This window comes from Colossoma macropomum, unplaced genomic scaffold, assembly GCF_904425465.1.
Source record: "Colossoma macropomum unplaced genomic scaffold, Colossoma_macropomum, whole genome shotgun sequence".
NCBI classification, from domain to species: Eukaryota; Metazoa; Chordata; class Actinopteri; order Characiformes; family Serrasalmidae; genus Colossoma; species Colossoma macropomum.
The window spans coordinates 35,271,915-35,296,488 of record NW_023494785.1 but is presented as its reverse complement, the minus strand read 5'-3'; the positions used below and the strand labels follow the sequence as shown (position 1 = coordinate 35,296,488).

General features: G+C 39.1%; 1 protein-coding gene across 2 annotated transcripts in view; it reads right to left on the bottom strand.

The window, feature by feature from the left end:
* The window catches only part of jarid2a (jumonji, AT rich interactive domain 2a), a 108,022-nt gene that overhangs the window by 38,185 nt on the left and 45,263 nt on the right, over positions 1–24,574 (bottom strand). For both annotated transcript variants that reach the window (XM_036592462.1, XM_036592471.1), the window contains exons 4-5: positions 19,284–19,453; positions 3,259–3,444 (exon numbers count right to left, since the gene is read on the bottom strand). In XM_036592462.1, coding sequence (XP_036448355.1) covers positions 3,259–3,444; positions 19,284–19,453 — 356 coding nt within the window. The remainder of the gene's footprint in view (positions 1–3,258; positions 3,445–19,283; positions 19,454–24,574) is intronic.

The window sequence follows — 24,574 nt, the reverse complement described above, 5'->3', positions numbered from 1 at the left end:
GGCTTAAAACTACCATTTAATTTAATTTGTTGTATTATGTAATATTCTGTTACACTGCATTGAATTTCTCTCACTTTCAAGATACATCATCAGAAAAAACTAAGCATGAGAGCAGTTCTGCAATGGCTAAAGCGTTCAGCATACTTTGTGAGAAACAAAGTTTGCAAGGGTGGCTGCAAAGACGCTTTTGGCTTACAAGCTTGCATACTTTCGGCGGTTTTGTTTTGCCCTGTCGCGTACGCTCCACTACTGCAGGTGACGCTATGACATTTTATGAGAAGTTCCATTAGTACTGGAAAACAATTCCATCACAGTTCTGGCTATGGTGACAAGCGAGTTACAAATTTGTTACAGAGGTTTATCCACTGTTGACAGCAAACATGTGAATCTCTATCGAGGGTTTCTCTGCTTTCTTTCCATGAGTTTAAAACAAACTGAGTGTCCTTATAAAGTCTCAGCGATGAATCATAAAGGTGTCCACGGAGGTCGCCAGCTGCCGTGTTTGTGTCACGGCGAGTAAAGCCTCCGTACGATATCTGCGGTTGGTTGTGTTCTCAGCAATTACATCGTATTGTTAGCTGAAGCTAAGCAAACATCGTCTCCACAAGAAGTATATACATGTGATTTAGCCAAAATGGCGCAGTCCCAAACACTGCAGAACACGTTCAGTTTCAGCTTTCTGTTACTCCAACCCCAGTCACTCTACTTTTGTCCTCTCAGACACTAGTTTTTACCATCTACACTATCATCTAGCACTGTTTGCTTGCAAAGCTAATGTTAAGTTAGCTGATCAGGCCACAAATCTCAACACCACAGGAGCAGGTTTAATTTTGCCTTTCTGTCTTTTCAATGCCAGCTGCACCAATTTACACCCTCAGAATTGTCACTGTTATCTAAACAAGTGATGGTGCTTTAGATAGTCAGAACTAAACATGTTCTGTGGTGAGAACAGCTGTTATCATTCTAGCTAAGCTAATGCTAACTAGCTTCTCTGTCCTAGTTAGCAGCATTATTTAACATTTAGCAAATGTGCTCTATTCATGACTTGTTCAAATGATGAAGAAAATCAGCATATTAACTTCCATTACTGCTGACCAAAGTTGCTGTTACTACTGATGAACAAATAGTAGTGTTCCACACTTTCATCAGAATTTCTCTGCATGTTTAAATGAGTTACACATTTTTTTTATCTTTGTTATCACTGACGATAAATGTAACTATGAAAGGGTTAAATGATTATATTACATGATAACGTACTAGGTCTTGGCCTTATAGCGTGCACATGTGCAGCATGCCTCAGTGAATGTGAATACCTTGCACTGTATGGACGGTATACGGCAAATGTAGGCAATCTGACAGAGTGCTGTGTATAGACACGGATCATTAACTGCACAGTGTGGGGTGAGGCACAGCCATAACTCACCTGACTGAAGCCCTGGAATGGAAACCAAATGTGTGCCCTGTTTACCACTCGCCTGCAATAACATACTGAACCCTGAGACACTCGCTTTTATTATACGAAAAATAGCTGAAAAATTGGGAGAGGTCTAATAATTAAAACTTCCTGTTATCAGATACAAAAAGATCATTTTGATATTCAACATTTTACACTGAAATAAGCAGAGAATTTTTGTCTAGAGCACCAATTCTAAATTTTCAAACCAAATCACTTCTGTATTTCCAAACTACAGTCTCAGTTTGTAGAAAAGAAGCCCAGCTTTTGCATTCTTGCTACGTTTGCCAACGTTTGGAGTCTAAACAAATGGAAAAAATTGGAAAAGCCGACTCTGTTTATAAAATGTCAATTGAATATGATTATAATTCATATATAAATCACTATGTTGTGTACCCTACATTTTCCTTATCTTTTATTGTTTTCCATGAGTCCGCTGTTTGTGTGGCACCAAAAACTTTGCCTTTAATTGCATTCAAAAAGCAGTCTAGACTGAAACATTACTTATAACTTCAGCTTGAGTGGGTGGGACTAAATTCCTGTAGGCTGAATGGGTAAATACATGTAAATGTGTTGGTTTTTCGTGACATCCCTAATATCTGTGTATTCAAAACAGGCTGTTTTTGCAGCTTACTGAATGTATGGACTAGAGAATGAACAGGACATTTTGAAATCTTAAAAATTCTTTTTTAAGAACTTTTTCCTTATTTTGTCTCTTCTTCTTTAATAGCGTTTCCTCAGTGCTGTTGCAGCAAGTCCAAAAATCTTAGATATACAACAATGAGCTAAAATATAATGACCACCTGCCTAAAATGCTTTTGGTCCTCTGCATGCTGCCAAAATAGCCCAGACCTGATGAGGCCTCGACTCTACAAGGTGCCCTGTGGTTTCTGGTACCAAGACGTTAGCAGCAGATTTTTTAAGTCCTGTATGTTTCAAGGTGGAGCCGACATGGATCAGACTTGTCGTTCTACCACATCTCAAGATGCTGGATCAGTTTGAAATCAGGGAATTTGTAGGCCAAGGCCACACCTTGAACACTTCATAATGTTTCTCAAACCATTCCCAAACAGTGTGTGTGCAGTGTGGCAGGGCGCACTGATGGTGGCATGGGTCAAACTGACATTCACATGAATGCCCAGACGCACAGTTTCCCAACAGAACACTACCCAGAGCATCACACTCCCTCTACCAGATTATCTTCTTTCCACAGCGCATCCTGGTGTCATTACTTCTCCAAGTAAACAGCACACAAGTACCCATCTGTCCAAGTGATATTAAAGAAAATGGGACTCATCTGACCAGGTAACCTTCTTCCATTGCTCCAAGGTCCAGTTTCAACATCGCATTTTATCTTTACTCTGATTAAACAAATTAATAATAATAACCACTCACCAATCTGAACTGTGCTCTGAATTAGCTCATGCAGTTGCTCGGAAAAAAGAAATCGAAGTGTATCCAATAATAAAAGAAGCCATACGCATCTTTTATAAAGTGATAGAAAACACAGTAGCAAACAGAAAGCACAGATTCTATATGCTAATATGTTTAATATGTGGACACGCACATGTCGCAATTCTGGTGGTAGATTAAAACGTGTTCAAGGAGCCAACGTCAAAGTTCTCAGAATGGATTGTTGGCAAGACACTTGGTTTGATAGGGTTAATCACACGACGTGGGAAGTAGGAAAAATTAAAATAAGTAATAACTCTAGACTTCCAAGGATTAACAAAGACGCACTCAAATGGCAGTGAGTGTTGCGCTGTTTGCGTAAGATTGTGGCATAAGGGGTTGAAATTAATTACCATGTCCATTGGCGACGACTCTGCTTGAGGCTTTGCTCTTGCGTGGACTGGCCTGACAGGAAGTGGAGGCACTGCAGGCCGCCGGCTCCTTTTGCTCTTCATCTTCGTCTTCTTCTTCCTCTTCTGCGTCTTCTTCATCCTGAGCACTGCCGAAGTACTTCATGTTGCTGGGCAACGCAGCAGAACCTGAGGGAGGGAGAGAGGAAGGTCAATACGAGTAGAACCAGACAGAGGTGAGGGTTGGAGCAAAGGTGATATTAGCCCTTATTAGTATATAAATTATAACTGTTATAATTATTAAAATAAAGTTTAACCCCTTAACATCCCAGGCTTATTACATACTAAGGCTTCTTATTCAGTCCCTACAGTGCAAACTGGCTGATCTACTCTTAGGTTGTAGAAGTCTGTAACAAAACTCTGGGTCCTGGCCATTGGAGGGATTAAAGTGTGGCCAAAAATCTTTCAAATTTTAACCTTACCGCAAATGTAACCAATCAACAAAGACATGTTCAATGTCTGAACTTTGCTTCTTCAGTTTTGCTTTTCAAAATGCATTTTTTCCCATTCACTTTTCAAAAAGAAGTCCTCCTCACTTTCATAGTTAGCTAGATGTTGTTTCAGAAATGTTAAAGGGGAATTTCAACACTTTTTCAAAATTTTTGCATTAATACATGGTGCAATGCTTCACTCTTGAGAAACTGAAAGAGTCAGAATCGTTCACAGTGGTGGTGATAGGAACCAGACAACTGTCCAACTGTCAAAATCCGAATGTTATAGCTGTAATTCATATATATTTATTTGTATATATTTATTTTATATTTTTACATTTTTATGCAAACATTAATTCAGGGGGCACTGTCAACTTGGAAGAGACCCTCCCATTAGAATAGAGATGTTTAATTATAGGATAAAGGTGATTAGAAAGAATAACTCTCCATTAATTTGCAGTGACCCTTCGCTCCCAGAGGGAACAAGTGGGCTCAAACCATGCCAGCAAAAATGATCCCCCTAAACCTAACAGAGCCACCAGACCCACTGACTGTAGGGATCAGACATTCAGGCCTGAGCTGTTTTCTTCGTTTACACCACACATGCACTCGCCCGCTTGTTGAAAATATGGTGAAGGATGACTCATCTGACCTATATGACTTTTACCCATATCTCTATAGGCCAGTGCCTGTGAATTTTACACCACTAAACACTCAAATGTGCATTCATCTTCATATTGATGGGTTCAAACACTTCAGCCCTACTATACTATCTCTCTCTATGTAGTTGTGGATAGATGGCTCCTGGTCTGCACTGACATTCTCAGTCACCTGATGAACAGCTGCTCTTCTGTTTTCCTTGCATATCACACAAATTTACAAAAATCACAGGCACTGAATGTACGTTTTATGGTTATTTTTCTCCGAGATCTAAATGCAGATGTTTCTTTAGTCACTGTTCTTATTGAAACACTTGCCAGTAGAGCAGTCTTTACAACTGAAGCTCCTGTCGCAATAATGAACCCTCATTCAGTCACTTAGATCTTTTCCTTTTGCCATCTCAATCCAAAATTGAGGTGAACTGAACCTGCTGAACATTTTTATACATGTCACAGAGCATGGTAGCGTGTTAATTGCTTCATCAAGTGGTACATCTGTCTGAAAGCATCTGCACTTACTATGTTTCTCCACTCATTAGAAGTAGAACTACACAACAGATATATGGATCAGTAGGTTATACCCATTTCCATGGTTAAGCTAACATTAAGAAATTTGAGAAAACATTTCAGGTCCCAATGAAATTTGCTAGAAATATTCAGAACTATCAAGAAACAAAAGAAGAAAGGAGATCTGATGAGATTCCGCCATCACCGCCTTCAATAATGTTGCGGTTTTATAGCTATACATTACCAGATAAGTAGTGAAACAAAGGGGTTAGGTAGCGTTAGGTGGTGTTAAATCAACACTAGCTGTTATTGTCAACAATAATGTGAGACTAAAAGAAGCCCTACACAGTATCCAATGCCCCCATCTCTGTAATCAAAACAACACTCTTGCACAGAAGCAGAGTGGAACCTGCAGGGCCTAGTAATTACTGGGATCTAAATAATTGCGCCTGTACTCTGCAGGTATTACAGTACTACTACTTTCATTGTTAAGTTTTAAAATCAAAAGCATTAAATTATTGAGCCACCCAGCAGAAAATTGGCCAATTATGGTACCTAGGCAGATATAGCTAAGCAAACTCTTCTACTGGTTAGGATTTCAAGAGCTGATGAGAAGGCCGCAAAACATTAAACTAACCACTAGCACAATTACGAAGTGACAGAGGAATTGATTTCCAATAGGCGGGACCATTTTCATGAAAAAAAACATCATTCTAAGCCTTCTGGAAGTCCTAGATCACTGACTGTGAATACGAACGGCAGTTTCCATTTGGGTTGTTAGAAAAGGAAAACAGCAGTAGTGCTATACCAGGCATCTCTACTGAGAGTCACTTGATTGTGACTGCTGTGACTGCTGCAAGATAAAATGTCCGCTAATACGTCTGTCACAAGCTTTAAGTAAAACATGGAATGTCATCATATGCTTTTTTAGAAGCTTCAAATGTCTGCTTAATCTGCCAAAAATGTTCATGTGAATCAGCAAATTCACTCGAAAGAGGCCCCGAATATTCTGCAATTGCTCTCACTAAGACGAAGCAATCCAAACGAAACAACGTGCAATGTACTCCTCAGTACATAGAGCTTCAAACAAGCCCGGATGCCCCTGCGTCGGACCGATGAGGTAGACGTTGGACAGCCGCCGCGACGTTTAACCTCCGTTTGCAACTTCCGGGTGCATATCCCCATACACCTTCATGTGTCTGGCAGAAAACAGAGATTACTTTCAGCATCGTATGTAATGCAATCGATTAGACATATGTCAAGGTATGTAGTGTATTTTTTTTGGTTCAGATTGCTTCATCCTAACGGGAGTTACAACAGAATATTCAGGGCCTCTTTCAAGTGAATCTTCCTGTATAATCTCCTAGGGTCGCTGGCAGATGTGAAAATTATTACAGAAGCAGGTTTTTTCTTCATATTTTGACTGATTTTGGACATTTATGGCCCAAATTGAAGCCTGTTAGTCATGGTTCACCACATGAGGAGAAGTATATCTTAAAGTGGACATCCTAAAATTCCCAGGAAGATAACCACTAAGAGCAAGTGCTCTGTTTAATGTCAACAGATCATGCACTCCAGTTCCTATATAAGATTCTGCAGCTTCATCTTTGACTTTCACTGTCCTTTCCGTGGCTCTGTGCTGCTAGCCTGAGGCTCAGAGACAGCAGAGAGAGGTTAATGGTTGAGATGGCAGTGTGGCCCCAATCCCCCTTCATCCAACCTGCTCCTAATCCTTGCTGAAGGCTCCACAGTTCATAATGGAGGGACTGTTCAGAAGCTCTGCAAACGTCCTCAATAGCCATTTATCTGCAGCAGGGTCATTGAGTGCATGAGACCAGTTTGGGCTATAGCATGTGATTGTGCATGCGACCAGTTCGTGCAGTGTGTGTGTGTGTGTGTGTGTGTGTGTGTGTGTCTGTGTGTCTATGGAAAGAAAGCTGTTCTGATAAATGTGAAAACGGAAGAGCATGTGAGATAAACCAGATCCAGGACCAAGAACTAATGCCTCCCCTTGGTCCATTTGCAAACTTAAATGTAATAGTTCAATGTGGAAATATATCAAAGAAATACTCCAGGTTTCTCTATTTGTCGCATTCGTAGTGTTTGACTGATTGCCACAGTAGAAAATTTTAATGCTTTTCTATGTACACCATCAGAAAAAAAGGTTCTGTGTAGGTACATGTTTCTTTTATCAAGGTACAAACAATGTGCCCTCAAATGTACAACAATGGTTTTAATGTCCAACTGTGCATCTTAAATAAGATTTTTTCCAGGGAAATGGTACATATTTGTACCTTTTCATAACCTGATGTTTTAAAACAGAACGCTTAAATAAAATACCCCTTGAGGGTATCACCCCAGTGACAACAGGGGTACCACCCCAGAGATGCTTTAATAACTTTTATCTGAGTGTGCACTTGTTAAAAGAAGTGAGGTCTAAGTGAAATCTCTGAGGTGCGTGTCTGAGTCAATCTCAAGTCTCTGACGTGCAAGTCTGAGTCAGATCTTAAGACTACAAATGCCAGTCTGTGTACAGACTTTGAAGTGTGAGTCTGAATCAAGTCTCGACTCTCAGAGGTGCCAGTCCAAGTTAAGTCTCAATTCTCTGAAGTGTAAGTCTGAGTCAAGTCTCGACTCTCAGAGGTGCCAGTCCAAGTTAAGTCTCAATTCTCTGAAGTGTAAGTCTGAGTCAAATCTCGAGTCTCTGTACTTAGTTCAAGTCAAGCCTCAAGTCTCTGAGGTGCGAGTCCAAGTCAGGATCTGAGAAGCCAGTCTAAGTGAATTTTCGAGTCTCAGAGGTCAGAATCCGAGCCAGGTCACTAGGTCTCCAAGCTATTTGGTGTAACTCCGAGTTTCGTCTTGAGTCCCTTAGGTTTATGCTCAAACCAAGTCTTGATTCCTTAAGGTGCCAGTCCGAGTCAAGTCTTGAAACTCTGAACCAAGTCTACATTCACATTACCAGGCTGAAGAGGCACAATTTTTTGGCCTTAATATGACACAGATCTGACTGTTGTAGAGCTGTGTAAACACACAAATCTCATCTGAACACACAAATCTGAGGCCGAGCATCCAGAATTTTTAACTGAAAACATAATGCCTTACTAACATGACTCTCATAGGCTATGAAAGAATATCACATGTCCCAGCACATTTGCTACAAATGTACAATGTTTACAGTCACAAATTCAGCTGCCCAAAAACTCCTGTTCTTTCTGCATATGGCAAAAATTATTTTCCATGGTAATCAATGATACAGAAGTGGCAGACAGAGATTAGGTTCTAAAACACAGGAGTATTCTTTGAAAATCTATAGGAATTAGTGATTAATTATTAACCAGTACCACTCTGAACTTGTTCATGGGGAGCAGTGCTCTATGTTGGAGGCCTCAGGATACTGAGATGGTACCATCTTCAAGGCTTTTAGGCACAGGCTAATGAGACCTCTGAGCTGGAGACTATTGTCACTAGTAAGTAAAATAGATCCTTTGCTGTTAAATTTAATCATGGCGGTCCATTAGAGGGATGTACTGCTGAGCACTGCGACAACTGAATTTTAACTCTTGCTCTCATTAAAGCTATGCAAATCCTGTCTAAATTAGCCTGCTCACTAGTATATGAAGCAATTGATACATAACTTGTATACATAATATCTATTATATAGTCTAGGACTATACTATATTGGTTACACTGTGATATTTAGGTTTTAGCTATAATTAATATGATATCCTAAAGCAAAAGGAAGTAAAAAATCTACCCATGTAAACTATTCCCCAATGGAGCTAATGATTAGAAGTGCTAATGGTTACAGGCCTCACAGTACAATACTATCACGATACTTCAGCTACAATATGATTCTTTTGCGATATTTAAACGTTTGTAATATGCTTAGTATTGGCTTAATGAGCTTAATCACTAGGCACTGTCATTAGCTAACACAACTGTTTTTCTCTTGCAAGAGGTCATTTTTAGTTGTATCACATGAAATGTCTTTTAAATCTTTGCTGGAGTTATTTGGGCGAATTTTAGCCATGCTAATTTATGTTACATCCATGGGATAGTGACAGGAACAGTTGCCTCCTACTCTCACACTCTAATAAGGCTGTTTTCCCACTAATATTTAGCCTGACCCCAGATGTCCTTGTTAAAAGATCATATCTGGTCCCGCAAGACTACTCCACTGATAAAGACCCTGGTCTCAGCAGCGCCATCTTGACAAATATAGGTCATACATGCATTTGGTAATTTACTTGCCTAACAATGGGCTTAATACCCATTAAAATGTTAATAATTAAACAATAAAATATTGGTACTTGGGCCCTGCATATTTATTGTGCAAACTAAAACAGTAGTTCAATATTCTGGATATTTAATTATTACTACATGTTGCAATGACAATTAACAAATAATACGGGCAATATTTATTATGCTACACATACAGAAGTAGTGTCTCTCAGTAAGGCGTTGGGCCGCCATGTTTGCTTACACTACATGCCAGACTTCTCGGCATGGTGTTGTAGAGGTTTGTAATGGTGTCTTGCAATAATCCATCTCATGCAACTTGAATATTCTCACGCATTTCTCCCACGCAGTTTGATGGTGCATCCAATAGCATCCCAAAAATTCTGAATTGGGGATAGTTCTGGCGATGCCACTGGCCTTGGCATAGTATCTGTGTCTTCAAGGCAAGCTCTTGAGACGGCAGCAGTATGCAGACAAGCGTTGTCCTGGTGGAATAGTTCAGAAAAGACAGGGCCACTGATTGCAGGACCTCGTTAACGTAACTTTGGGCTGTCTTAAGTGCCTGTAATGAAGACCAAGGGTAGGGCTGGGCGATAAAATGATAACAACAATTATCATGATATCACAAATTTTCCTCGAGAGAACTATACGAAACATTCGATAAATTTTCGATATAATAGAGCATTCTCACACTTCCATGTGCTAGCAACAGCCCTGGTGGCATTTTCTACCGCATGGAAAGTGACATTACTCTGCTCACCAAAGAGGGTGCACTTCCAAGGTTTTCGACATGATTAGAGTCTGGGGGGTTAAGGAGTGAAATGTGTCGCCAAATATACTTCAGCAACGTCTTTAGCATTGAGTTATATATTCCTTGTTTGGGTGGAGCAATCGGCGATCTGTTCTTCTGTGACCAAGTGTGAGTGACGACATAAATGGCGTAACTGTGCTGTCCTACATCGAAGTCACCTCTTTCCTAACATCCTAACAAGCTTTAGCAGCGTTAAATCACGTCTGCTCCACACAACTACAGCGCTGTTACAGGGCCAAACAGTCATATTTAGTGCATTCCCAAGCAATGAAAGTGAAAGGAAGAAGTGGGTTCATGCAAGTTACAGCCCTGATTTAAATGAAAGTAAACTGAGGATGCTGTATGTCTGTGTGCCATTGGAGAGTGGAAGAACGCTAGCTTCTCAGGCTAGCTGTTTTCAGCAGCTGGCTAACTTGAAGCAGCACTCCGTCACTCGCACAATACGGTGAATTGATGTTACGGTAGATCAAACAAGACAAAAGCACTTATTTCAGTTTAAACGTAAAAGGAGGACTCTGTTTGTCTGGTGTGAGAGAATCACACTGCAGTTAATGCTTTTACACAGCGAGCGTCAGATATATTGCAGTTCACACCTCAAACTACTACGACAGAATAGAGAAATCCAGATGTCTGTTAGCTGGTGTCTGAATACTGTTATATGCTCTGACATGGATGTGGTAGGAGTGATGGCAGTAAGGCGGTGTGATCCATCATTGACATACCGAGCCAGCTAATGTTTGCTGTTCGTACTAAGCTGATGTTGTTGAGAAACTAAAGAGTTTAGCACTTATTTAGCACCAGACAGCTAAAATAAACTGTTTTCTTTCTTAAATTATGAATATTACAAAAACTGCGGCCATGCTTTTCCAGCTGGCAAAAACAGCTCACCAGAAAATTTCTCCCACTCTCCCACAACAGATTTGTGAAATGTTCCACTGTTTCAAAAGTGTTTGTCATGTTCTGACCATAAAGGATAGTTTAAAACAGCAATTAACCAAAAATCAGCCTTCAAACCTGAAAGAAAAAATTATTTGACATTTATTGCGATATGTATCGATAATGACTGATATAAAATTTGATTGTGATAAGATTTTTGGCCATATCGCCCAGCTCTAACCAAAGGTGATCTGGCATTGTACAAAATTGCACCCCACACCATGACACCAGGACGTGTGACGCGTGACAACAAACCATTCATCTTGCTGCTGACCATCCCGCTTCCCATAGCCCTGCGATGCAACCCCTATCAAACTCTTCCAACTGCTGGAATTGCTTTTGAACTCTTCTTTGAGGCTTACTTTGAGTCAGAATGGAAAGCTCGAGCAACGGGACAACCTTATATAGTCAGTCAGGTACAGCGATAAGGCCCGTCCTTGCGTACGTCACATGCTTGAATCATTCACGCGTCTCATGATGTCAAACCTATCCACCAAGTTTCATTCCTGTCGGATGATTCCTTCTGGGTGCAACTTTTTTTTTGATGATGAGTGTATATTGTGCACGCTTAATGCAGACCTTACTAGCTCCAATAAACAGAGCTTCCATTCCGAATTACAACCAGCAAAAGATGGTACACTGAAATCAGTGTGTTCCTTGAGTGGCATCAATTGCCAATTATGACTTACACTAAACCGTAATCTCCAATTACATTTCAACACACATATGGCAACGTGCTGCTCTCAGTACTCACACTGTAGTGGCTGGAGGTTAGGAATGATGAGGATGAAGCATGGGACGGGGGAAAGATTCTCTCATTTACATCTTTTATATCTGAAAATCCATTAACCCACTTTGCCCTCAGCCAATAATCCAAAGCAAATCTAATCAGTCTGCTCTCTGTCTTTACAGACCCCAGAGTATATATGTATGTGAGTGTGTGTGTGTGTGTGTGTGTGTGTGTGTGTGTGTGTGTGTGTGTGTGTGTGAAAAAGAGCGAAGGAGTAATTCAATTTGAGTCTGCCATGTTTGCTCTGGCTTGATGCTCCTGATGAAACGGCAGCTTGCATGGAGGATGATAGGGAAAGAAAAGATGAAGACAGCACATCATTATTGGCACATAAGCAGCCATAGCAGTCTGGAGTTTTGTTCTACTATTTAAATGCAATTATATAATTAATTACATAGAGAATTACTATATAAATTACATTTGATTCACATTCGACAGCTTTGAGTTCACACTTTTGGCTTGTTTCAAAGTCAAAAAATGAAAAAAAAACATGATAAAAGATATAAGGACGGTCAGCTTTCTGCAAACAATACTGTACACCCAACTTTTCATCAAATTCATATCATTATAAAATACAATATATGGCCAAAAGTATGTGAACGCCTTTCATTGTTATTGAGTTGTTTCAGCCATACCCAGTGCTAACAAGTGTATAAAATCAAGTACAAAGAAAGGACAAACACTGGCAGTTGAATGGGTTGTACTGAAGAGCCCCGTGACTTTAAACATGTTACTGTCATAGGATGCCACCTTTGCCACAAGTCAGTTCATTAAATTTCTACCCTGCTGGATCTGCCCTGATTAATTGTAAGCGCTATTATTGTGAAATGGAACCATCCAGGAGCAACAACAGCTGAGCCACGAACTGACAGACCATGTAAACCCACAGAGCGGGGCCGGAGAGCGCTTAACGTGTAGAGCGTAAAAATCACTTATCCTCTGCTGCATCAAGCAACATCAGCACAAGAACTGTGTGTCGGGAGTTGAATGAAATGGGCTTCCACGGCCGAGCAGCAGCACACAAGCCTAAGACCGCTCTGCACAATGCCAAGCGTTGGCTGGAGTGGTGTAAACCATGCCGCCGGTGGACTTTTTCAATGCAGTGACTGTGTGTGCTCTAAAATATGTCGTGGCACGCACAGCACATACTTTTGATTCCCATCAAACAGGTTAAAATCTTGCATACGTGCTTTGAAGTGCATACACATGGACATGTGGATAGCCAGTCAGAATGCAACTGACAAAATCCCCAAAGCTAGGACCAAATTATTATAAGTTGCAAGTAACAAGTAAGTCTTAAGTCTTGGCACTGGAGTCCCAAGTCAAGTCCCAAGTCAAGACAGACAAGTCTTAATTCAAGTCCCAGTTCAGTACAGACAAGTCTCAATTTGAGTCCCAAGTCTTAATTTTCGAGTCCTAAACAAGTCAGTCGGCATTCTTCAGCTAATTTAGGGCCGTTTTAACACTGAACACCAAAAATGATGGTAACAGTAATAGCGTCTTTTAATGACAGCATGTTAGTAGTGCCCTGCGATGGACTGGCGACCTGTCCAGGGTGTATCCTGCCTTCCGCCCAATGACAGCTAGGATAGGCTCCAGCACCCCACCGCGACCCAGAAGGATAAGCGGTTTAGATGATGTATGTATGTATCTATGTATGTTAGTAGTGTGTGGCTGTATATTATTATTTTTTCACCCTTCCAAATGAAATACAATATCCATGGTACACAGATAACCATGACGGACATACTGCTATACACCAAGTGTAATGAAAATACACATAAAAAGAATTTTCAAAGTAACATTAAACTTAATAAAAAAGTTATATTTGAAGATAATAATATGATTTTTACAGAACATGACAGCGCATAGGACTAAAATAAAAACTAGGTCAGCACTAAAACCAGCTGCTGGTTTTAATTAAATTTAGACAACAAAAGAAATCAAACAACAAGCTGAACAAAGTTTAGAGAACAGACAGCAAAATGATGGTGAATACACAAAGCTGAAGCTGACTTGTTATCCGCCAGCTTCTTATTCAACGCCCTTCGCAAAGTTTTGACTGAGTTCTCTTGGAATACTCTTTCAGCGTGCTCGCAAACTACAGATTCATCCATTCTTGATGGTCCGAAACACAACCCACGTTACAAAATGTTCTTCCGCACGTTGCATGCAACTACACGTTTCCACCAGAGAGGTCTCCACATCCTCAAAATTTACACAGTGCAGTTTTATGCATCTAAAATTATTTATTTGAAAATATATGTATACTATCATGGGTGCTCGTTTTTGAGTTAAAGTCGTTTTTTTTGTTAGCAGTGAGTGAATCAGGGTGTTAACTGATGCTAAAGTGTTAACTATTAAACCTTCAGCTGTAATCATTTGTATTTGGTGTGTTTGATATAGGGGTGTAATAAGACCAGTGATACATTTATTATTTATAACATTTGTGGAGGAGTCCTGTGGCAAATTAGACATTATTTTAACATAAACATTCAAAATCCTGAGAGAATAAATTATTAATACAACATAACCTGTCAAAATCCTGAGAAAATAATTCATTATTTTGTCATTATCAGTCACAATCTTGAAAAAATAAGCCATTATTTTGATATAATCAAACTAAATCTTGAGAAATAAAGACAATTTCAACATAATTAGCCAAAATCACAAGAAAATAAGACATTAAAAATAATAAGTCTTGGTTTACTGAAAAAATCAAACTATACAATTGTCCACCTCTAAATGTTTAGAATAAAAAATTTTCTTCTTTAGTTTAAAACTGAAGCAGCGAGACTAACATAGCTAACAAACAACCCAACAGCCACCCAAATAACCCACATGATTTCTGTAAACATACATAGCTGAAAAACAGGACTTATTTTATTTCGCTAGCTGGCAGGAATGGGCTTTTAAATCAATAGACTTCTAATTAAATATCTCAGCAATATATGAAAAAATAATAAAATTACATAAAAAATATAATTTTATGAGTTAAACTTGTAAACTTGTGCTCACATAGTTATTTCCACTGGAAGTCAATTTTTTGCTCATGCTCCACTTACTCCATTGCTCAGGTGCCTATGTATACCGTGATACAAGTTTTTGGCTGCACCGAACACTATTAGGTGGGACTTCAACTCATTTCTTCAAAGAAGTCAAATTGTGATGGAGCTGAACCAGATTTCTCTGAACCAGGGGAGGCAGTTGCTCTGTTGGGGTGAATAGTAGGTCATAAGGCCTAGAGTGGCTGGGAGCCCAAGAGGAAGGACATTCCAATGCGTCCACCACTAGAATAATCAGATAAGCCACAAAAACAAACCACTAGCTCTCGGGGCCTGAGAGACAGAGAGGAGTGAGGTTAAACAGATTTAGATGTTGAGGCTCAGTGCTAAGCACAACGCTGCCAGACAGGCAGTAGCAGCGCTGCACAGCTGGGACAGCAGCCAGTACATAGCACTGCAATCAACAGCACTGAATGAGTGGCAATCAAATCTGTTAGCCAGAGGCATAGCTGTGCTTGTGTGTGGGGGGATTTTCAAAGTTGAATCAAAAATACTTCATGACAGTTCCAAGCAGTTATTTAAGGATGTAAACACAGCAATTATGTCACCTATAATATGTCAAATGATGTTGTTTTGTGCAGGGCTAAACTGATGTCCATAAAAGGGCAGCGAAAGCATCGTTAACGAGTGCTGCATATTTAAACAACCCTTCCTCTGACACACATCAAATGAACCTGTCATGTTCGTTAGCTTGTTTAATTACATTTTACTGGCTACCAGCTGCTGCAGTGAGACTCAGAAGTAACCAATCTGGACGACTCACCGTTAACTGTAGCAGCACAACACAGGAAGGTGTTTTAAGTCAGGGTGCTGAAATGTATTTGTTTATTTATTTTTTCAGTTTAGTTTTAGTTTTTTTCTCCCAGTATGTTAAATTGAGCAAATAATCAGTAATTGTGCACTAAAATGTTCAGACGTTCCCTGTAGGGAATCTATACAACTTCATACAACTGTGTAACTGACACATCAAACCACTGATTTCTCTTTTTTGTCCCTGGACAAAACATAGATGTAGATTTAGGGGGGCGAGGGGTGCATGTCTCCCCAATAACTTGCTCACATCACATTAAATCTTTTTTATGATTACTTGTTTGTGCTTTTTGTGATTACTTTTGGTTGTTAAATTTGACCAAAACTATAACCCTAAATCAGAAAAAGGTGGGACAGTATATTAAATTTAAATTAAAACTGAAAACAGTGATTTGTCTTTTTTATTTTACCTGTATTACATTGAAAACAATACAATAACATATTAAATTGTGATTTTTACTGTTTTTTTTCCCAAAATGAAAACTTATTTTGATTCTTACAACATATTTCAAAAAAAGTTAGGACAGTAAAGCATTTATTACTTTGTAATGTTTCTATTCCTTTTCACAACACTTTAGTGATGAAGCATTTCAAGTGCAATTTTGTTCCATTCTTCCTTCAAACAAGCTGTAAAGTGTGCAACAGTATGGAGGGTTCGTTGTCGCCTTTTGCATTTTAAAATGCACAATACATTTTCTATTGGGGACAGGACGGGACTGCAGGCAGGCAAATCCAGCACCTGCACCTTCTTCTTCTGTAGCCAAGTCTTTGTAATGTGTGCAGAATGTGGTTGCATTGTCTTGTTGAAATATACATGGGCATCCCTGGCAAAGATTTCATCTTGGCGCTTCTGGACGCGGTCAGCATAATGCTAGATTTTGGTACAGTAAAGTTTTACCTGACACTTGTGGATGTAATTAAGTATTGTAATGCTTGAAAAAGGTTTGCCAAAGTAATCCAGAGCCCATGTGGTTCTATCGCTTATAGATTAATGACAATTTTTGATGCAGCGCTGTCTGAGGAATCAAAAAGCACAGTTATTCAGCTTAGGCTTGTGCCCTTTGTGCACTGAGATTCCTCCAGATTCCTTGAATCTTTTAATTTTGTTATGCACTGTAGAGAATGAAACATCCATATCCCTTCTCGTCTTTCTCTGAGGAGCATTGTTTAAAAACATTTCAATAAGTTTCTCATGCGTTTCCTGTTAAACTGGTGATCTTTGCTCCTAAAGGACTAGGCATTTCAAGGATGCTGCTTTTATACCAAATCATGATTACAATCACCTGTTGACATCACCTGTTTCAAATCATACAACTATTTAATTTCTTTACCTCATTACTAGCCCTAAATTGCCCCAACAATTTTGGAATGGGTTGAAGGGCTGAATGGCAGAAATGGATGTATATTCACACAATACAAAACATGACATATCTTGTGTTTATAGTCTCGGCAATGAAATACAAGTTAAAGTAAATTTTTGAAATCACTTTTTTTAATTGCATTTTCTTTATTGTCCCAACTTTAACAAAAGTAAAATCTGCATTTTATTCATTTTACTGAATTTGTGACCCCTCATAAATAAATGTTACAACTCTCTTAATGCTAACCAGGGTGTATGTAGTCTCAATTACTACATTTTGTAAATGTTTATGTACCAGTATAGGCATCACTAGATTTGCACATGAAAAATGTCAGATATTGGCATCAGCCCACATTCCTATATTGTGCATCAATCTAAATGCCACCACTACAACCACGTGTAGCCAGCTACAAACAATTTACCACACTGAGCACATTGCATTTACGAATTTAAATGACATAATTAACCCCCCTCTGAAATCAATTCCTGACTACTAGGGATGCACATTATGACTAATTTTGATGCTCGAAACTCCATCAGAGTTGACAGTTATTTGGCTAATGAGCTAAAACTGGAGCTAACTGGTACAGGATGGACACTGATGGGGACTCGTCTTCTACAGGTAAACTTTAAGTTTGACTCATAAGAATTTCTAGGGGTGCCAACAATTGTGGCATACAGAAATTTGAGAAAAATACTTATTTCATAAGATTCAGGTTTAAGGTTAGATTAAGTAATTAAATACAGTGCACTCTACAATTATTGATGCCCTGGTAAACATAAGCAAAACACACTGTAAACATAATTATCGTTTTAATTTGTCATGTAAAAAAAAATCTAACCTTTATTTTAAATACAATGATTAAAAGAAAAAACCTAAATCTTACCATGAAATACATTCTTTTTTTTCAAATAAAGAAAGTGTGCCACAAGTGTTGGCACCTTTAGAAATTCTTCTGAGCAAAATGAAGTATTTTCCTTCTCATATTTTATGTTTTAAAGTTCACCTAAGCGATTAAGAACACTTAAATTGTCACAGCCATGACTTCCAGTTTCATTGGGGAATAAATACCCGGTGACACACGGGCCAAATTCCCTAAATCATCCCTTCACTATGAGAAAGACCAGAGAATATAGCACTGTTGAGCTGCATGCATCTGGAAATGGCAAAAAGAAAATAGGTAATAGTTGAAAATGCCCATTTCAACTTTCAGGGCAATAATTAAGAAGTTTATAGCAACTTGAGATGTTAAGAATCTGCCAGGAAGAGGACATATGTCCATACAGACCCCTTGCACGGTGAGTAACCAAAGATAGCTGCGGAACTGGAGACATTAGGTCTTGGGGTCAGAACGTCTCCTAACTACAATCAGATGCCACCTACATAACCACAGGTTGTCTGGGAGTTTTACCTGAAGAAAGCTTCTGCTGTCAAGGACCAACAAACCTAAGCAGTGGGACCATGTTCTATGGTGAGATGAGACCAAAATAGAGCTTTTGGCAACAAATATCAGAGGTGTGTTTGGCACAGACACAAAGACAGCCATGCAGAACAGTACCTCATCCCCACTGTTAAGTACGGTGGTGGATCTATGACTTTGTGGGGCTGTTTTTCTTCCAAAAGCCCTGAACAGCTTGTTTGGATAAACGGTATCATGGACTCATGGATGTTATTATGGATGGAAGTTAAATCTAAACTTGACTGCCTCAGCCAGAAAACTTAAACTGGGATGCGGATGGATCTTCCAGCAGCAGAATGATCTAAAGCACACCTCAAAATCAACAAAAACATGGTTCACTGACAACAGAATCAGGGTTCTGTCATGGCAATCCCAGTCCCCTGACCTAAACTCCTTAGAAAGCCTATGAGATGAGCTCAAGAGGACAGTCCACAAGCGTGGACCTTAAAATCTAAAGCTTCTGGAGAGGCTCTGTGTGGAGGAACGGTCTCAGATCCTTTGCTTCATGTTCTCCAGTCTCATTAAGCATTAGAGAAGAAGATGTAGAGCTGTTATCTTTGCAAAGAGAGGGTGCACAAAGTATTAAATAAAGGGATGCCAAAAATTGTGGCACACAGATTTGAGAAAAACATTTATTTCATCATGAGTTTTAACTTTTTTCTTTCAATCATTGTACTTCAAATAAAAGTTAGATTTTTGTCATTATTTTGAATGCAAGATCAAAAGCAATAAAGCAGGTTTTTACTAGCCTGTTTTGCTCATGTTTACTAAGATGCCAATATCTGTGGAGGGCACTGTATCCAAATACATAATGCTGATTCTTTTTGTCACATTTTTTACAGCGTAGATGTGAGACAGCAGTTCTGACATCCAGCCGTTCTTCTGTCCGTACAGACTTACCTCTTAGACAGAGGAAGGTGAGGAAGTCCTCTGTTTTGGGTTTGCATTTGGTGAGATCACTGAAAGGAAGGCTAGGGCTGGGTGGCATGGCCTCCAGTAGTTTAACCGGAGTTGCATTGGGAGAGCTTGGCTGAGATTGGGCAAATTTCCTCTGTGCTTGCAGCCTTGGCCTACAGAAAGAATGACAGAGACAAGGAGCACATTATATATCTACACGTCTTTACAAGGTTACAGCATTTCAACATTTTCTTAGCTTCTATGAGTAATTCATGCAGAATTACCAGAGATTGGGACCCAATGAATATAAAAAAAAATGTTATTGATTATGACCATGTAAAGTAGCTAAAACGTTGCTTATATGACTGGCAGCTGTCAACTGTGAATTGTGACATTTCTTACATTCAAATGAGCAGCAAAAACTCACAAAGTCTTAAATAATATTCATGTTATAGTGCAGGAGCCCTCCAGCATTCTTCTCCTTTGTTTGGTCTTTAATAATTAACTCTTGTACTGTTATTTTTTTTTATCCATGCAATCCCACAACAAATTGCAATAAATCTGTAAAACCTTAATACTGCTTGATATATTGGTCTATAAGATCTAAATATAAACATCATTAAATACAAACATAAGCAAACATATGGCATTTTTCCATGGAGCAGTACGATACAGCACAGTACAGTTACAAAAACCGAACTCAGAACTACCCATGTTGGTTGAGTACCTGTGTCTGTTACCCTTAGTCAAGCTTCCGTGCTCGCAGGCCAAAACACTGCAGACTTCAGCCCACTACTTCATTAAACACACCTGATTCAGCTCATCAGCTAATTAGCAAGGCCTTCATTAACTGAATTCAGACTTTGGCCTGGAGGGGCCCCAGTTTGACATGCCCGCCTTAGCCTGCATGGTCACTAGGGTTGCATTATTTTAAAATGACGCCAGTATTTCAAAATTATGATGGGTCAAATTTCTATTCCAAATATCGAACAAATAAACACATTCCACCCATTTATGTTTTAGAGCAGCACACTGATTGGTGGGGTTGGAGCTCACTGAGAGGTTGCACTTATAGAAAGAGGGCAAAAATCAGAGCGAGGAAATACCTCAAAAAAACTAAGCATGATAGCAGCTCAGCGATGGCCAAGAGCTACACAGAACACAATCGATTTCTGCTTTCACTCCAACACCAGTCAGTCGACTTTGTGCTCTCAGATACCCTCTATATGGGTGTAATTTTACCACCAGTTAGCTGGAACCTGTCTGCTATCTTTACCTTAGCCAAAACATTACAGTCCCAAACACCAGAGAACAAGCTCAAATTTGTCTTTAAGTCACTCCAACACCCGAATTTTGCTCTCTCAGATATTCATTTTTATAACATCTACACGTTTCAGCAGAGTTAGTTAATCAGAATCAAACCGGACTGCAGTGTGGCAGCACTGTTTGGGTCTGTAGCCTGCTCGCTAAGCTAATGTTAAGTTTGTCAGGTTTAAACAGGTTTCATTTGACTTTTCTGTTCCTTCGGCACCAGCTGCCTGACTTCACTCACTCAGATTTGAAACATTATCAATTTAACTTGTCTTGTGTGCTCTAGTTAGTCTGTGTTGGTCTATAGTGAGCAGAGCTATTATCATGCTAGCTAAGCTAATGCTAACTAGTTCCTCTGTCCTAGTTAGCAGCAAATTTTAACATGTAGCAACCATTAGACAGATCATTTGACATTGAATGAATGATGGCTTGAAAACGGTGCACTGCATTTACTTAATTGGTGACTACATGAGCAAAATGAACTTTCTGAATATTTTTGAAAGAAATGCTTTTACACCACTTTTATGACTCTTGGTACTGGAAAGATGACATTGATTTGTAACACCAATAGATTACGGGTAAACAAATCAATCTAAACTTTGTGTTCATATTTCAAATCTGTGTTAAAGGAATAGTTCAACAAATAATTCAAAATGTACATAGAATGTACTCACAACAGGCCACTACTGTGCAAAGGTGGTGCTAATCCAGACAGATCTAGTTTCAATTTCTTTCATTTAAAAATGCTTATGTACTGGCAGATATGTACATCAAAACATTGGATATCAGCATCAGCCCACAGTTCCCATATCTGTAGCTGAGCCTGGGCAACTACCAGTGAGCAAGTCAGCTAGAATTTTGAGCAACGCAGCACGACCAGCAAATCAGAACGTTCTGCTTTTAACACAGATATTCAAACACAATGATTCTAAGCAACTTTGTGTACTGATGTGGAAGGGTGCATTTTTCAGAAAGGTGTCTAAGTGACTACAGCAGGGTCGTGAAGCAATACTTCGTGGTCCTCAGTCCAATACTGAGGGCGGGGTCAGCGGTCCACGGTAGGCCTGTGATTGCACTTCATCATAAAAATCAATGAACAAAATAACTGACTTAACAATAAAAAAGAAATATGAAAATGTTTTCAAATGGTAAACAATAAGACTCACAAAAGCAGGTTCATTAGTTTTCTTGCCCCTTTCCTCTAAAAAAAAAAAAACATTCACCTTTCAGTTGTCCACTTGTGAGTAACTGCCATAAAACAGAAGTGTTGTAGAATATTTCACATTTCACACCCAATTTATTTGCTGAAGTCTGCACCAAAGTTTGGGTTTTTGTGAGATTGCATCTTTCTCATTTGGTTCAGTTGGTCTCACACTACAATGGCTAAAGTGCACCAAATTACACATATGATTTCTTGTTTATTGGTCAGGGATTCAAGGGCTCTGTTACTCTCACATTTGCCACAATTTGAACCAAAGAACTCCTACTTTGCAAATAGAAATGCTTAATGTCTGTGTTTCACAGTCAAAGCAATAACAATAAATCTTATTACCTTTATGCCTGTATTTTTATGATTGGTTTGTCAATTTGAAGATTCACTATTATTGTATTCCTCATCTGCTGCTTCTGCTATAAGAACATTATGAGAGCCTGTCAAGAGTTAGACGTCAAAACAATATAGCACTAATGTGCTCCAACAAGAAGCAGAAAAGCATGCTCTGATGCTAAAAAAATGCAAAAGACAAAAATGCATTCCCACCAACAGAATGCATGTGGATGCAAACTGAGATGCGTGATTTTTGTTGCATTTGTTTAGTGCACACCCGAGTATGGATGGAATGTTCACACCTGTCAAAATGGACCCAACTAAAGAAAAAGTTCAAAAGTTCATGAAACAAAGTAGACGTGAAAGTGGCCTTAATTTACCAACTGATACATGCTGCATATTGCAGGGTAGGCACCCAAATACAGGGTTGAACATTTCCCAAAAAACAATTTTTTAAGCAGAAAATACAGTTGTTTTCCTGGGGGCTTTGCTTTATTTTTTCTGATAAATAGGTGGGCCTTAAGGTCGAAAAGTTTGAGAACGCTTTGTCTAGACAGTAACAGCAGAAATTTTCACATTCTGGGTGCACATGGGTGCAGGCAAACTTTTGAAATTGAGCCCAAAGCTTTGAAGTTTGCACAGACTTTCGACCAAAATCCCTAAAAAAGAAGAAAATCAACTCTTTTTGGATTCCCAGCCCCACCGGGAAGAAATGCTTGGCTCTCAGTCAAGGCAAATGCAGAGGAGTCGTTTCATACAAAATCAGAGCACAATTTCATTGCAGGGGTGAGAAGTAAGTGTCCCCTGATATGGATTCTGTTATAACACAGAGACCATGATAAGCCTGAAAAAGTCAAATCACACACAATATATCCAACACACCATTTGTACATTTGTACATTTTTACGTTAAAAAAAGCATAACAAATGCATTTGAATCACCACCTTCATTACAATGCAGTACATTTTCACAACCCTACCATGGACACAACAACAAAAACACTTAAGCACATTTAAAAGTCTCCGCTGCCAAAAAATCTGATGACCACAGAACTTAATTTAACCCACCTGACCCAACCCCTGCAACAACCACTGTGCATAATTAGCTTCATGTAGTTAATGTTTATGATAAGGCCACCATTTAGACAACATTAAAACAAAAGTTAATGTTTTAAAAAGGGTATAATTAACACAAAACATGCAGCATATGTTGCCTGTAACATCTGGATAAGTTTACTTTAGAGGACGCTGAAGGAAACCTTCAACCACCCAGCCTGTTCTTATACATTCAACATGATGGTGTGCCTGCACTTCTTCAAGAATAAGCCCATTTCCCAATATAAACTGTTCAAAATGTGCACAAAAGCAGATCAAGGACAACTGAAGCTGCTCAGCAGAGAAAAAGCAGTCCCTCTTGTTGTAAATGATATGTTCATATTTTCTATTGTTTCCATTATGTCATGTAAACCCTGCATTTTCCATGCAATCAAATCATTTCTCAATGCTTTCTGAATCTCACTTCAACTAACAAAATTTGAAGCCATGACTTTCCTTCACTACTGCACGCAGCACATGTTGCCTATATCAGTGTTTTATTATTAGCAGGACAGTAATTACTCTAACCTTTACCTGCCATGATCAGCTGCCAATTGCATGATGATAATGTGTATTACAAATTCTCCCACTGGTCTCTCTTAGGGCCCTGATATGTACTCTAGAGATGTGCATTTTGGCTAATGTTGATATAATAGTTAATCAATGGATGTTTGAATAACCACAAGGAAGGGAAAAATAAAGCACAAACAAAAAAGGAAAAAAATAAGGCTGACCCCTTGAAACAAGCCAATAAGCTAACACTGCAGCTAACCAGTACAACAGCCAGTATATTTTAAATCTTCCTGTGATTTCAGTGTTTGAATACTAGCACTTTGAATGGTTAACCAAGTACTATCCATGAACATCCCTGGCCCTGACACACCAATCCAACGTTAAAGAACTAGAGCCAACCAGGGCCTTCCATCAGCTCACGTTCGCATCACATCTTCTGTGTAAATCCATACTGAATACATTCCAAAGACCACAACTGACTGCCACCCTGCACAAATATTCTGCGCCTGCATTAGGGGAAATAAATCTCCTTAGTAAGAAGTGGCAGTGGTCTATAGTTTAAATCAGCTAGCTTGGCAGCGTACAGGCTAATGGACTTCTCTGCTAGAGTTAGGCTTTTAGTTGAAACATTCAATGCACATTTAATGTACAACTACAACATACAAAGTAAAGAATAAGTTATTATAATGTTATACAAGCTTCAAATGTCAGTGATCAGGAGAAACCTTATGTGAAATAGTGAATAGTATTCTACTGTTAGCTTGTTGCTAGCATAACAGAAATTTGCACTATTGTAACAGTGGTTTTAAAAGGTTCTTAGAAGTGAAGGT